Source organism: Staurois parvus, unplaced genomic scaffold (genome assembly GCF_062004578.1).
Source record: "Staurois parvus isolate SC_StPar_1 unplaced genomic scaffold, SC_StPar_1.0 ptg002113l, whole genome shotgun sequence".
In the NCBI taxonomy this organism is placed as follows: Eukaryota; Metazoa; Chordata; class Amphibia; order Anura; family Ranidae; genus Staurois; species Staurois parvus.
In genome coordinates, this window is record NW_028319909.1 from 792,119 (window position 1) to 805,094 (window position 12,976).

The 12,976-nt window shown below is 37.1% G+C and overlaps 2 protein-coding genes across 3 annotated transcripts; both read left to right on the top strand.

Annotated features, from left to right (window-relative positions):
- Positions 1–605: 605 nt before the first annotated feature.
- LOC149432681 (chemerin-like receptor 1) lies at positions 606–9,727 on the top strand. 2 transcript variants are annotated; one of them, XM_089664960.1, is made up of 2 exons: positions 606–748; positions 8,639–9,727. In XM_089664960.1, exon 2 carries the CDS (start codon positions 8,671–8,673, stop codon positions 9,694–9,696), a length of 1,026 nt encoding a protein of 341 aa, XP_089521086.1. In that variant the 5' UTR covers positions 606–748; positions 8,639–8,670; the 3' UTR covers positions 9,697–9,727. The 2 variants fall into 2 exon arrangements, with proteins under 2 accessions (XP_089521086.1, XP_089521087.1); XM_089664961.1 differs by lacking the exon at positions 606–748 and adding an exon at positions 3,752–4,970.
- Positions 9,728–11,628: 1,901 nt separating this feature from the next.
- Positions 11,629–12,699, top strand: LOC149432682 (chemerin-like receptor 1). Its single transcript, XM_089665017.1, is given in 2 exon segments — positions 11,629–11,905; positions 11,907–12,699. Coding segments are annotated over 2 exon segments (1,035 nt in total). The 5' UTR covers positions 11,629–11,663.
- The last annotated feature ends 277 nt before the right edge of the window (positions 12,700–12,976 follow it).

The window sequence follows — 12,976 nt, forward strand, 5'->3', positions numbered from 1 at the left end:
GTTCAGTATAAGGAGTTTTTCTGATTATTATTTTTTTTTTTGTATTGGTTGAACTACATTGAACTACAGTCCTGCTGTACTGAAATGTATTGTAATTGTACTGTCTCCCTTATATTGTAAAGCGCTGCGCATACTGATGGCTGTATATAAATCCTGTATAATAATAATTGTAGATTTCTGTTTTTTTTCAACAATATAATAATGATAAAAAAACCTGCAAATTAATGTAACAGTTCATTTAGATAGTGTAAAGCAGATACAGTGCTATCTAGTTTTAAAATTGCAAATTTTGTTGTTGCTTAAGAAATTTTCTTTATTTTGTAGCAGTCACGAGTAATCACATTAGTAACATATAGTCCACTATAGGCTGGGAAAAACCAAATGTCTCTTTGGTAGGGTTGATGTGTGTTAGGTGGTTCCTGGAAGATTTATCAATCTTCATTCCTTTATCAGAGTAATATTCAGTTAGAATAACTAGATTCCTTTTTGAGCAATGTATATGTTTGTATTTAAGACGTGGCGTCACAATGATTCAGGACAGTTCTGTTGCAATGAGGAAGTATTACACAGAGTTACATTCTTCATGAACGAAGATTGTCTCATTGCATAGCCAACGGAATAAGAAACTCTTTAAAAACAAGTGTCTGTTATATCAGTTTTGTACAAGCAGATAATAAGTGAGAAAGGTCAGAAAATTGACTGAAGCAGTAAGGAGAGACTTGACTACCTTCATCTCAGCTCAACAAACGTAAGTTCACATTTTCTGTATTTGTTTAGCATTATCAGTCTTTTTACATAGGTATTCATTTTTAAGGATATTGTTTCTGCTAGATATAGAGACTTTGACAACATGTTGGACACTGGGAAATGTGAAAGATGAGAAAATTAATGAACTGAAAGAAATTAAAGCTGTGACCACTTCAAGTCCTATTCACACTTCACTGAAAAAAATAAATAAATAAATAAATAAATAAATAAATATATATATATATATATATACACAGTATATATATATATATGTATGTATGTGTATATATATATATATATATATATATATATACATACATACATATATATATGTGTATATATATATATATATATATATATATATATTTTATTTTATTTTTTAAAGAACTTTATACTTATTTTATTTGCCCTTTCCTTTCACTGACCTATTCATGAATTTTACAAATATCTATAAAAGTAATTTTTTTATTATTATTTAATTTATAATTACTTGAAAATAGAAGATATAGCATTTGCTAACAATGTGCTGCAATGTGCGGTTGATTTACTAAAGGAACAGAGACCGCCTATTTAGCTTCAGAAATAGGGGGAATCTGTATTCACCTTAAATAACCAATCATGCGTAAGGCTAATAAAACAAAGCAAAAAAAAAAGGGATTTTCACTGGCAAGACATCAAGGGATTGGAATATTAAAATAAATAAATATTAAAAATTAAATAAATCAGCTCCAAAAACATGGTTAAAAAAGCCAAAAAAAAATGCTTCTGAGAAAATCCAGTTAAACTAAGCACTGAAACCAATGTAAAAAGCACCACAGAGCTCAGATGATACTATTTATTAAAAATTAAATAAAGTAATCTAAACAATATACATGCAAAGAAAAACTTTCAATAAAAATAGGATAATAATTAGCGTGAATCTCAATTATATGTAATGGTAATATATCCTCCAAATTGGAGGAAGGGTTGAGGAATTACAACTCTTAAGAGTAGCCATCCCCCCTTTCAAGGGACCAGGAGTAATTGGACAATTGAATCAAAAGCTGTTTCATGGCAAGGCTTGGGCTGCTCCTTCATCAGTTAAGCAGGTAAAAGGTCTGGAGTTGATTCTAAGTGCGGTATTTGCATTTGGAATCTATTGCTGTGAACTTATATCATGCGTTCAAAGGAGCTATCCAGGCAAGTGAAACCAGCCATTGTAAGGCTTCAAAAATGAAACCAATCCATCAGAGAGATTGCAGGAACATTAGGAGTGGCCAAATCAACGGTTTGTGTCTATATTCAGCCCATATCCATTATATAACTATAGCTTGAACATGGTTTGGTAAATACCTGAAAAAAAAAACTAAACTTGTGCCTGTGTCCAAATATATATGTACCTAACTGTATATGTTATATAAGATAACATCTTTTATATGAGATTGTGAACTGATCTTCTTTAGAAGAACATATAGTGGCCACCAGGGGCGGACTGAGCATTTGGAAACTGGGGCCCGGGGTCAGTAGTGGGCCCCATGAGATGCCCCTGGTACCTTTTTCATAGGCTTTTTTGAGTTTGGGCAAGGACACAGGGGCCCCATGATCCCCTATTGCCCGGGGGCCCCATGAGTTGTCAGTCCGCTTCTGGTGCCACCATAAATGTACCTTCATCCATTATTATTGTTTTGGTGACTTCTCTTTGAACTCCAATCACTTGGTGAAGAAATGAGTGTTGTTGGCATCTCCATTATTAGAAAATTCTTGAAATGTACTGGGTGTGATTGGGATATGTTTCCCTTGTTGCCATTCTTGACGTCTGTTCCTGGACTGTTGAAGATTGCATACATCAACTGGCCATTTCTCAAACCTTTGAATATTTCGGAAGGAACTGTTGCCTAACTTCCTGTGGTTTTCCTATTTATAGAGTTATGTCCAAGCGTAGAAATCAGAAATTGACATCCTGAGCTAAAATGCTGTATTTATTTTTTTGCTGATTATAAACAAAATAATTAATAAACAAGTATCCTGGCTGTGAGTATGAATGATAATAGATATAACTAAGCTGCCAATGATATAGCATTTAGGATTCACCAAGAGAGGTTCAACGATCATTTCCCACATTTGTTAGGTTTTAGTTTTTATGATCATTTTTGCATAAAGTTTACATTTTTGTTCAGTAGAAACGAACATTCACACATACTATATAAATATATAAAATAAAAGAGATTTAATGACAGCAGAGATTGTTGATACTGGGAAGTCATTTTTTACCCTCGCTAAAGCAAATTGCACCATGCTTCACTATCAGGAGAAGGAACGCAAAAGCTATGAGAATGTGTACCTCAGCGAGGTATGTCCTATTGAGGAACAGAGAGGCCAATAACTCAGAAATTACTCTCTGAAGAGCCTGATCCAACCCAGACCAGTACAAAAGAATTTTGCACATTCAAGAGAGGCCCCTAAAACAACAACAGGTTAAAGGAAAAGGAAACTTTTGATGTTCTTTTGGGTTTTTTTCCCATTTTTATTTTTTGTTTTGTTTTAGGGAGAAGCCTCTAAATTGGAGTAATAAAGTGCAGTCAGGTTTACCTAAATTCCAAATGTTTTCAATCAACTTTTTTTACTCTCCATTTTTTGTGTAACTGACCTGCAAATTTATACTGTTGATTACTAGTGCGGGGGAGGAGTTGCTTTTGTCAAGTAATTGCTGCAATTTTTTTTTTTTTTGTTTTACCTTCTCATTTTACATGTTATTTTTTGGTTTATGAATGCAGATTGCTCTTTAACCTCCCTAGCAGTCTGATTATGTCCATATTTCTGTGCTCAAAGCGGTACATTTTTTTGCATGGAAATATGTATTTTTTTATTGTAGGCCTGTACTTTTTAGGAATAACTCACTGAAATCTGTCCGAACAAGAGTCTAGTAAACATGGTAAAATTTGAAACACGAAATCATACATTATAATTTAATAAATAATCATAAAAAATAATATTAAATTTAATTCAATAATATAATCAAACCAAAAACACTGAAATTTGAAATAGAGCGCCAAGTTCGCACATCACTGAGCAAAGTCACAAAATCGTTTTCAGTGTCTGATGATGAATTTCCCCCACGAATCATTATCACTCAATTCTGAAACTAGTTCTAATTTACTATCGCTGTTCTCTAGCCGGTCTAAAACCACTTTTGACCTAAAAGGGACGCTTTTTGGACGCCATGGACGTTTCTCAGCTTCCAGGCAGAAAGAACAGTAAAAATGCAGGCAGATCACAGGACAAAGCACTCGGGACAAAATGTATGTGAAATGGTTTGATACAGGAATGTTATACTATATTTTAGTGAATGTCACTTTTTGTCATTTTCAAATTTCCCGCAAGTTCCGTCCCCCATACGTCCCGACGTCGCAGGGAACGGAACCCAGAAGACGGATGCTGGCATCGGCCGGAGGACATTACAGGGGACACTGCAGGGGGGGCATCGCAGGAGCGCAGGACAAGGTAAGAGAAGAACAGATCCCGGAGCAGCGCCGCATGGTAAGCCTGAGTGTAGCTCGGGGTTACCGCTTGTGGTACTGAAACTTTACCCCGAGCTGGAATACCGCCAGGGAGGTTAACAACCTAAAGTGAAATACATACAGTAAAAGTCGTAGTTGAAGCAGCATTAAATCTGTACCTTTTTTATTTTCTTTCATTTCTTTGTTTTTGCTTTATTACTGTTCCCTCTTTCTTTTTCCTTGTTTAATATTCTTACAGTATGCTCCAGTAGCATATACTTTTTTTGCATAACTTAAAACTATTATAAACTGAATTATAAGGCTTTGGCATTCTGGCTCGACTCGGCTTCAAGGGTCTGGTGGAGATCAATCGGCTTATAATTGCTTCCTGCGGACATCCCTCAGTCTGCCTACTGCTTCAACCTGAGCCCCGTGAGCAGGTGGGGTGAACCCAGAGACTGAGATGTAGCAATAGCCTGCAGTATCGACCATCCCTACAGCGGCTCTGGTAAATACCAGCTGTTGCTCAGACTCTGTATCCTGTGTGGATCTTACTTTACCTGCCCACATTAGGACCTCTATGCTTAACAACCTTTAAATGCCAAAAAGCTGCTCCAATCTTGACTTCCCCGATAACCATACTGACATTTTCCTTCTCTTTTGTATCCCTGTATGATTGTCCGGAGGCCTGCCCCACCACCACCTGAAGAAACAACAAACACCACTACATCATCTCTTGAGACAAAGGTACAACAGCTAGACCTTCCTCAAATACCTTCCACCATGTTAAACAGTGCTATCTCGTGGTCTGATCCAATCTTTGCAAACATCGCACAGTGTTCCCAAGCTACGGAACTAATGATACCAGGATGCCGCCATTGATGTTGGAGTTCCATCCTTCCAAGGCAGAGGGGTGAGGAAACATCACAGCACAGGCATTCATGGTCCGGATGTGAGGTCTCGGAGGCACCAGGACTTCTCTGTTTGCTCAGGCTCAAGTCTATCTTGACGTGTTCATCAGAACAGATGTTCTGTCATGCTCAAGAAAGAAGAGACTGCAGTGGTAGTGGTGGTGGTGGTGGTGTGCGGCGGAGTTGGGCCTTCTGGGCTGTCATGAGTGGGTACAAAATCACTGAGGGAGAGCATAAGTTCACAAATGAACTTCAGGGGGAAATGTAATAGATTTCTTGGGCCTACAACAATTTTTATCTTCATGAACATTATTGTGAACTCTTGATGGGTGAGTCTAGGGGTGGTCTTTGCAAGAGTATATAACGCAAAAGCAAGACCTCCACTTTCTCTTCTCTGGACCTCTTGATCACTGAGCATAATGGGAACGTAAGGTTGTCTACGTAATGTATCATCATCAGGGTCGGACTGACCATTTGGAAACTCGGGCGCTGCCCGAGGGCACGGGGTCAATAGGGGGCCCCATGAGATGCCCCTGGCAATTTTTTCATAGGCTTTTTTGAGTTTGGGCAAGGACACAGGGGCCCCATGATCCCCCATTGCCTGGGGGCCCCAGGAGTTGTCAGTCCACCCCTGATCATCATTATTCCTTCTTCCTTTTTCTGTAACTTCCTTTTCTGTAGTTGTTTCTATGTGTTGGTAACATTCAGTATTTAGATTGTAATATCACTACATTTAAAGTTAGACCAGCTACTTTACATTTTGTTATATTTGAATAATAGCAAGCTTCTTTTCTGTGTAAATAAATTAGATCTTTATTTTTTGCACAGTTGTTATCATTTGGTATTAACTTTATTGGTAATAGCCACATCAGGATTGGCAAGATTCTTACATAGACAAAAGGTCGTAATCACCTATTATATCTATCATCAAGTGAATAAGTGAGGTGGTAAAACCGCCAAAGCATAAGTTATAAAAAAAACTGTTGATCCTGCCAGAAGTCCAATGTACTTGTAACTACTCTCTGCCATCTACGCACTAAAATCTCAAGTATGGGACCTTAGATTGTACACCCCTTGAGGGTTAGGGACTGATGTGAATGTACAATATATATATATGTAAAGCGCTGCGAAAATTGATGGCACTATATAAGTACCTGAAATAAATAAAATAAATAAATAATGTTACTAGCTCTGCCCAATTCTGCCTTTGGCCAATGTTATCAGCCATTTCTCTTCTTTGACAATAGAACATCATTTGCTATGGAGAAGGGGAAAAGGTGTCCCATAGTCCTTGGGGGATAATGCTGCTTTTCTACAGATACATTAAAATAAAATGATGTGGTGCTGCGCTTATATATACAATATACCAGAAAGAATAATAGAATATAATAAAATCTACATATATACAAAACCAATATCTAAGTGTGCTTATATGTGACTAAAATCACAAAAAATGAAATCATGAGACAATAATTCCCAATAAACCCAAGGGTGATGATGGGAATGACCTCCCCACTTCTGTGCTAAATTGCACATACAAGGGGAAAAAGTGACATATAATATGTGCCAAACTGATAAATTCAGAAAGAAGAAAAAAACGTAAATAAACCATATAAATCAGTAAATGATGAAATTCCCCCACTGTTGTGCTGAATAGCACAAATACACAAGTGATGTGAGAATATATCCACTATTATTTAAGTGCCAACCTGGTATGTCCAGAAAACTAGCAAAAAAGGACAATCATCGTCCCATATGTGAATAATAAGTGAAAAACCACAAATATACCAAAAATGAATAAAAATCAACAGATTTAATTTTTGGTATATTTGTGGTTTTTCACCTATTATTCACATATGGGGCAATGATTGTCCTCTTTTGCTAGTTTTCTGGACATACCAGGTTGGCACTTATATAATAGTGGATATGTTCTCACATCACTTGTGTATTTGTGCTATTCAGCACAACAGTGGGGGGATTTCATCATTTACTGATTTATTTATGTTTTTTTCTTCTTTCTGAATTTATCAGTTTGGCACATATTATATGTCACTTTTTTCCCTTGTGTGTGCAATTTAGCACAGAAGTGGGGAGGTCATTCCCATCATCACCCTTGGGTTTATTGGCTCATTATTTATTTCAGGTACTTATATAGCACCATCAATTTATGAAGTGCTTTACACACATATATATTGTACATTCACATCAGTCCCTAACCCTCAAGGGGTGTACAATCTACGGTCCCTAACTCACATTCATACATACACATACTAGGGCCAATTTATACAGCACTTTACATATATATTGTAAATTCACATCAGTCCCTAACCCTCAAGGGGTGTACAATCTAAGGTCCCTAACTCACATTCATACATACACATACTAAGACCAATGTAGACAGGAGCCAATTCATTTACCAGCATGTCTTTGGAGTGTGGGAGGAAACCAGAGTACCCAGAGAAAACCCACAGAGGCACAGGGAGAACATGCAAACTCCAGGCAGGAGGTGCCGTGGTTGGGATTCGAACCAACGACCCCTAGTACAGGCAGGCGGAAGTGCTAACCACTTAGCCACTGTGCTGCCCAGGCTCATGATTTCATTTTTTGTGATTTTAGTCACATATAAGCTCACTTAGATATTGGTTTTGTATATATGTAGATTTTATTCTATTCTATTATTCTTTCTGGTATATTGTATATATAAGCGCAGCACCACATCATTTTATTTTATTATTGTCCATTTTGGTATGTGGTAGGGTGTTAGCAGCTTCATTCAGAGGTTACATCTGAGCGCAGGAGGACCATTCAGTTTATTTTCTATAGATACATTACCATGAGTGTGTGGTGTCAGGAAATGTGTTGCTGGCAAAATCTCCATGCAAAAAATAAAGGAAAAAAGCCTGAACAAGGAACCTAATTCAGCCTCTACACCTAATTATCAGCCACAATATATTGAATTATTTTTTTCTGTGGTTAAGATACGCTTTAGTGAATTGAGTTGCATTTACTGTATGTCCAGTAATTAGGTCATGTATTTTATATATAAGCTCCTTTCCCTCTTGTATTGAACTGTATTGTTGCTGTATTGTCTCCCGTTATATTGTAAAGCGCTGAGCAAACTGTTGGTGCCATATAAATCCTGTATAATAATAATAATAATATATAAATCCTGTATAATAATAATAATAATATATAAATCCTGTATAATAATAATAATAATATAAATCCTGTATAATAATAATAATATATAAATCCTGTATAATAATAATATATAAATCCTGTATAATAATAATAATAATAATAATAATATATAAATCCTGTATAATAATAATAATAATATATAAATCCTGTATAATAATAATACTAATAATAATAATATATAAATCCTGTATAATAATAATAATATATAAATCCTGTATAATAATAATAATAATAATATATAAATCCTGTATAATAATAATATATAAATCCTGTATAATAATAATACATGTCTTATTTCTGTAGGAAACAGCAGTCTACTTTTCCATGCAGCTATAATGGAGAACATCTTAATTTCCAACTTGACCTCTATCTTCGAAGCCAGTGATGATTCCCAAGGACATTGTGTCAACCTCACCAAAGAAGATAACCACCTTGCCCGGAACATTACCATTTCCTCAGCAGTTATCTGTTCTTTGGAATTCCTTGTTGGAATAACAGCCAGTGGATATGTTATCTGGATGACAGTCTACAGACTGGAGAAGACATTCCGTTCAGTGCTGTCCCTTAGTTTGTTCGTCTCTGGATTCATTTGGTCATTTTTTCTACTTCTAAACATTGTCTATTTTGCCTGGAACATTAATTGGCCTTTTGGTTCCTTCATGTGCCAGCTACACAACTTTATGTTCCATCTCAACATGTTCATTAATGCTTTTATTCTGACATTGTATAGTGTTGACTATTTCTTCGTTGTGATTTGGCCCTTAAAATACAATGTCTACAGAAGACCTCATTTGGCTTCGGTAGAAGTCTTCGTTTGCTGGATTATGGCTGGTTGTGTCAGTATTCCCTATTTTATCTTCAAAACCACCTACAAATGTTATAGCACAATGAAATGTGTCAATAGATTTGATGATGCTGAAATAACTGATATCTGGATACTTGGCCATAAGGTCATAGCAATATTAGCATTCATTCTAGGATACTGCATTCCAATCCTAATCATGTTGTTGTGTTTCATTATTACGGCCATGGTTTACCATCAGAAGAAGACATCAAAATACACCCCAGCCCTAAAGATGATCTTTACCTTTCAGACATTATTTGGTGTTTGTTGGTTGCCATATCATGTGTTCTCCCTAATAAAACTTTCCTTACCTATTTCTGGAGAAAGAAACCTGGTTGGGCTTGTGGAAATGGTTCAGCCAATCACAATAATTCTGGCTTCTTTGGGTGGTCCAGTCAATCCTATTCTTTATGCTTTTGTATCTCCAGATTTCAAAAAGAAATTACCAAAATACCAAAAAAAAACAGATGGACGATTTGTTTTGAAGTTTAATTTTAAGAAACGTTCTGAATTGTAAATTTTTTATTATTAAAATCCTTGGATTTGGACCTTTATTTGGTGCTCTCATCGAATTGTATGTATGTTGACTTGATGATGCCAGTAAAACGCTCTGTACCATTGTATGTGAGTGCAGGGCACAACAGTGGCAGCCTCTCAAGATGGGAGGGTCCATGACTACCTGCATTCACAAGATGTCCTCAGTCTTCTGAGTTGAAGATGGTGACCTGAAAAACTATGAAAGATTAAAGAATTTCTATGGGGCAGCTCGAGAGAGAAGATGAGTATTGCAGCTAGAGCTACTTTTGAAAAAAATTTTGAACCCCCTGGCTGCTCTTTTTAAAAATAATAAAACAAAAGACCAAAGTTTGCTTCAAGATAAGTGGTGACTCAACAGCTTACACAATGTTTTTTCTGATGAACGCCAATTTTTGGTAGCTAATCTTTTCATCTAGCAAAGGGCGATGCAAATTTCTTTGCAGTTAATAAGAACAGTAGAAAAGAAAGCAGAACACAGCAGAAGCAGGTAAGTAACTTTCTGATGGTTATACTATATATATATATATATATATATATATGTATATACAGTTGTGTTCAAAATAATAGCAGTCAGACATCACTAACCGGATCAATCACTGTTTTTGGTAGAAATTATATTTCTACATGGCAAATAATTTCCTAGCAGGTGTAGTAGAGTAATAGAAATCCAACAGACCCAACAGTCATGACATGCATGCTGCTGATTCTGTGTCATTGAATCACTCATTGAAAGGGGCGTGTTCAAAATAATAGCAGTGTGGAGTTCTATTAGTGAGGTCAGTCATTATTTGAAAAAACAGGTGGCAATTATTGCCCTTATTCAAGGAAGGAAGGCAGCAAATGTTGTACATGCTGGTTACAGTGCATTTCTCTCTGAAATTCTGAGGAAAATGGGTCGTTCCAGACATTGTTCAGAAGAACAGCGTACCTTGATTAAAAAGTTGATTGGAGAGGGGAAAACATATAAAGAAGTGCAGAAAATGATCGGCTGCTCAGCTAAAATGATCGCAAATGCTTTAAAATGGCAACCAAAACCTGAAAGACGTAGAAGAAAGCGAAAAACTACCATTCGAATGGATAGAAGAATAGCCAAAATGGCACGGACTCAGCCAACAATCAGCTCCAGGAAGATCATAGAAGGTCTAAAGTTACCTGTGAGTACTGTTACAATTAGAATATGCCTATGTGAAGCCAAGCTATCTGCAAGAAGCCCCCGCAAAGTCCCACTGTTGAAAAAAAGACAACAAAGTCCCCAGCGATGTGCACTGGAGTCTCGGCTATCCCGGGACTCCCTCACCTCACTGACTGAGACAAAAGCGGGAGCCATTGGCTCCCACTGCTGTCAATCACAGTCAGTGAGCCAATGAGAAGAGCGTGGGAGCAGGGCTGAGGCGCGGCTCCGTGTGTGAATGGACACACGGAGCAGCGAGTGCCCCCATAGCGGCACCCAACAGGATGGAGGGGCTAGGAGTGCCAGCAGGGGACCTGATAAGAGGAGGATTGGGCTGCTCTGTGCAAAACCACTACACACAGCAGGTAAGTAATGACATGTTCAGGGGCGGACTGACCTTTTGGAAACTCGGGTACTGCCCGAGGTCCCGGGGTCAGTAGGGGGCCCCATGAGATGCCCCTGGTACCTTTTTCATAGGCTTTTTTGAGTTTGGGCAAGGACACAGGGGCCCCATGATCCCCTGTTGCCCAGGGGCCCCATGAGTTGTCAGTCCGCTACTGGACATGTTTGTTATTTTAAAAAAAAGCCTTTTGAATCACTTTAAGAGAAACCATACTTTAGTTTGTATCCAAGCTGCTTTGATATCAATTTTTATCCAGTATTACAGCTATCCTATTGTTTTATAATGTTTTTATGCTAAAGAAATTGATTCATCTTCCTGTACATTATATTTCTAGAATTGTCCTTGGATCTCCTAACTTTAATATTAATGAGAGATGGAAAATAAGAACACTTTTCAGCCCTATATTTTGAAGAATTTCACCCAACCCCTCAACAATTATGACTCAAAGAAAAAGCAGATTCTTTGGATTTTTTCCATTATAATCTTTGCTGTGACTTTTCTTCTGGGGACTTCAGGCAATGGACTGGTTATCTGGATTACAACTTTGAAGATGAAGAAGACGGTCAATGTTTTGTGGCACTTAAATTTAGCCACAGCCGATTTTATTTTCGCCTTTCACAATTGCCCCCACAGCCCTTGGTCATCACTGGCCATTTGTGAGGTACCTGTGCAAGTCAACCACCATGCTCATTAATCTGAACTTGTATGCTAGTGTCCTGCAACTTGCTGTTATCAGTATTGATCGCTGTATTTCCATAGTTTATCCAGTGTGGTGTAGGAACCACCGAACTCTAAGAATGGCGTCCTTTGTTGTTCTAGCTATATGGATCCTAGCTTTGGTTTTCAGTTCACCTTTCTTTATATTTCGAGATACAAGAGTATTAAATACAAGATACAAGAGTATTAAATGTATTTATAAGTTTGATGGGGATAACTGGAGGTCTACAGTTGGATTATCAAGAAAAATGGGTTTATTGGTTACACGATTCATCATCACTTTTGTTATCCCTTTCAGCATCATTGTGTCTTGTTACATAGTAATCACTTTACGTATCCAAAGGGATTACGTGGCTAAGAGCAGCAAGCCTTTCAAGATTAGTGTAGCTGTCATCATTTCCTTCTTTGTGTGTTGGTTTCCATATCAGGTTTTTGCCCTCCTGGCGCTGTCTGTGAAGTTTACCAAGGACAAACACCTAAATCATGTGGTAGCAGTTGGATATTCCTTAGCTAGAAGCCTGATGTATATCAACAGCTGTATTAATCCTATTCTTTACGTCTTTGTGGGTCAAGATTTCAAGGAAAAATGCTGGAGGTCCATCCATTCAGTGTTTGAAAATGCTTTTGTGGAAGAAACTGCCAAACCCGAATGTGGGGCTGAGACCGCCATAGTAGCATCTTCAAAATTTTGAACCTCTGCAGAAAGTTGAGTTCCAATACATGTGATCATTTTGGTTTCTTTCCCAAAGTTTGTTATTAATATTGTATGTTTAACTCAAACTGTGTCCACTCACTGATTTTATATCTTGCAAACATTGTGTCCACTTGATAAGTCTGTATCTTGCTTACAGTTGTGCTCAAAAGTTTTCCTACCCTGGCAGAAGTTGTGAAATTTTGGCATTGATATTGAAAATATGACTGATCATGCCAAAATATGCTCTTTTATTGAAGGATGATGATCATATAAAG

Excerpts from the sequence above, each read along its gene's own strand:
- LOC149432681 (XM_089664960.1), top strand. The coding sequence starts at position 8,671 with ATGGAGAACATCTTAATTTCCAACTTGACCTCTATCTTCGAAGCCAGT.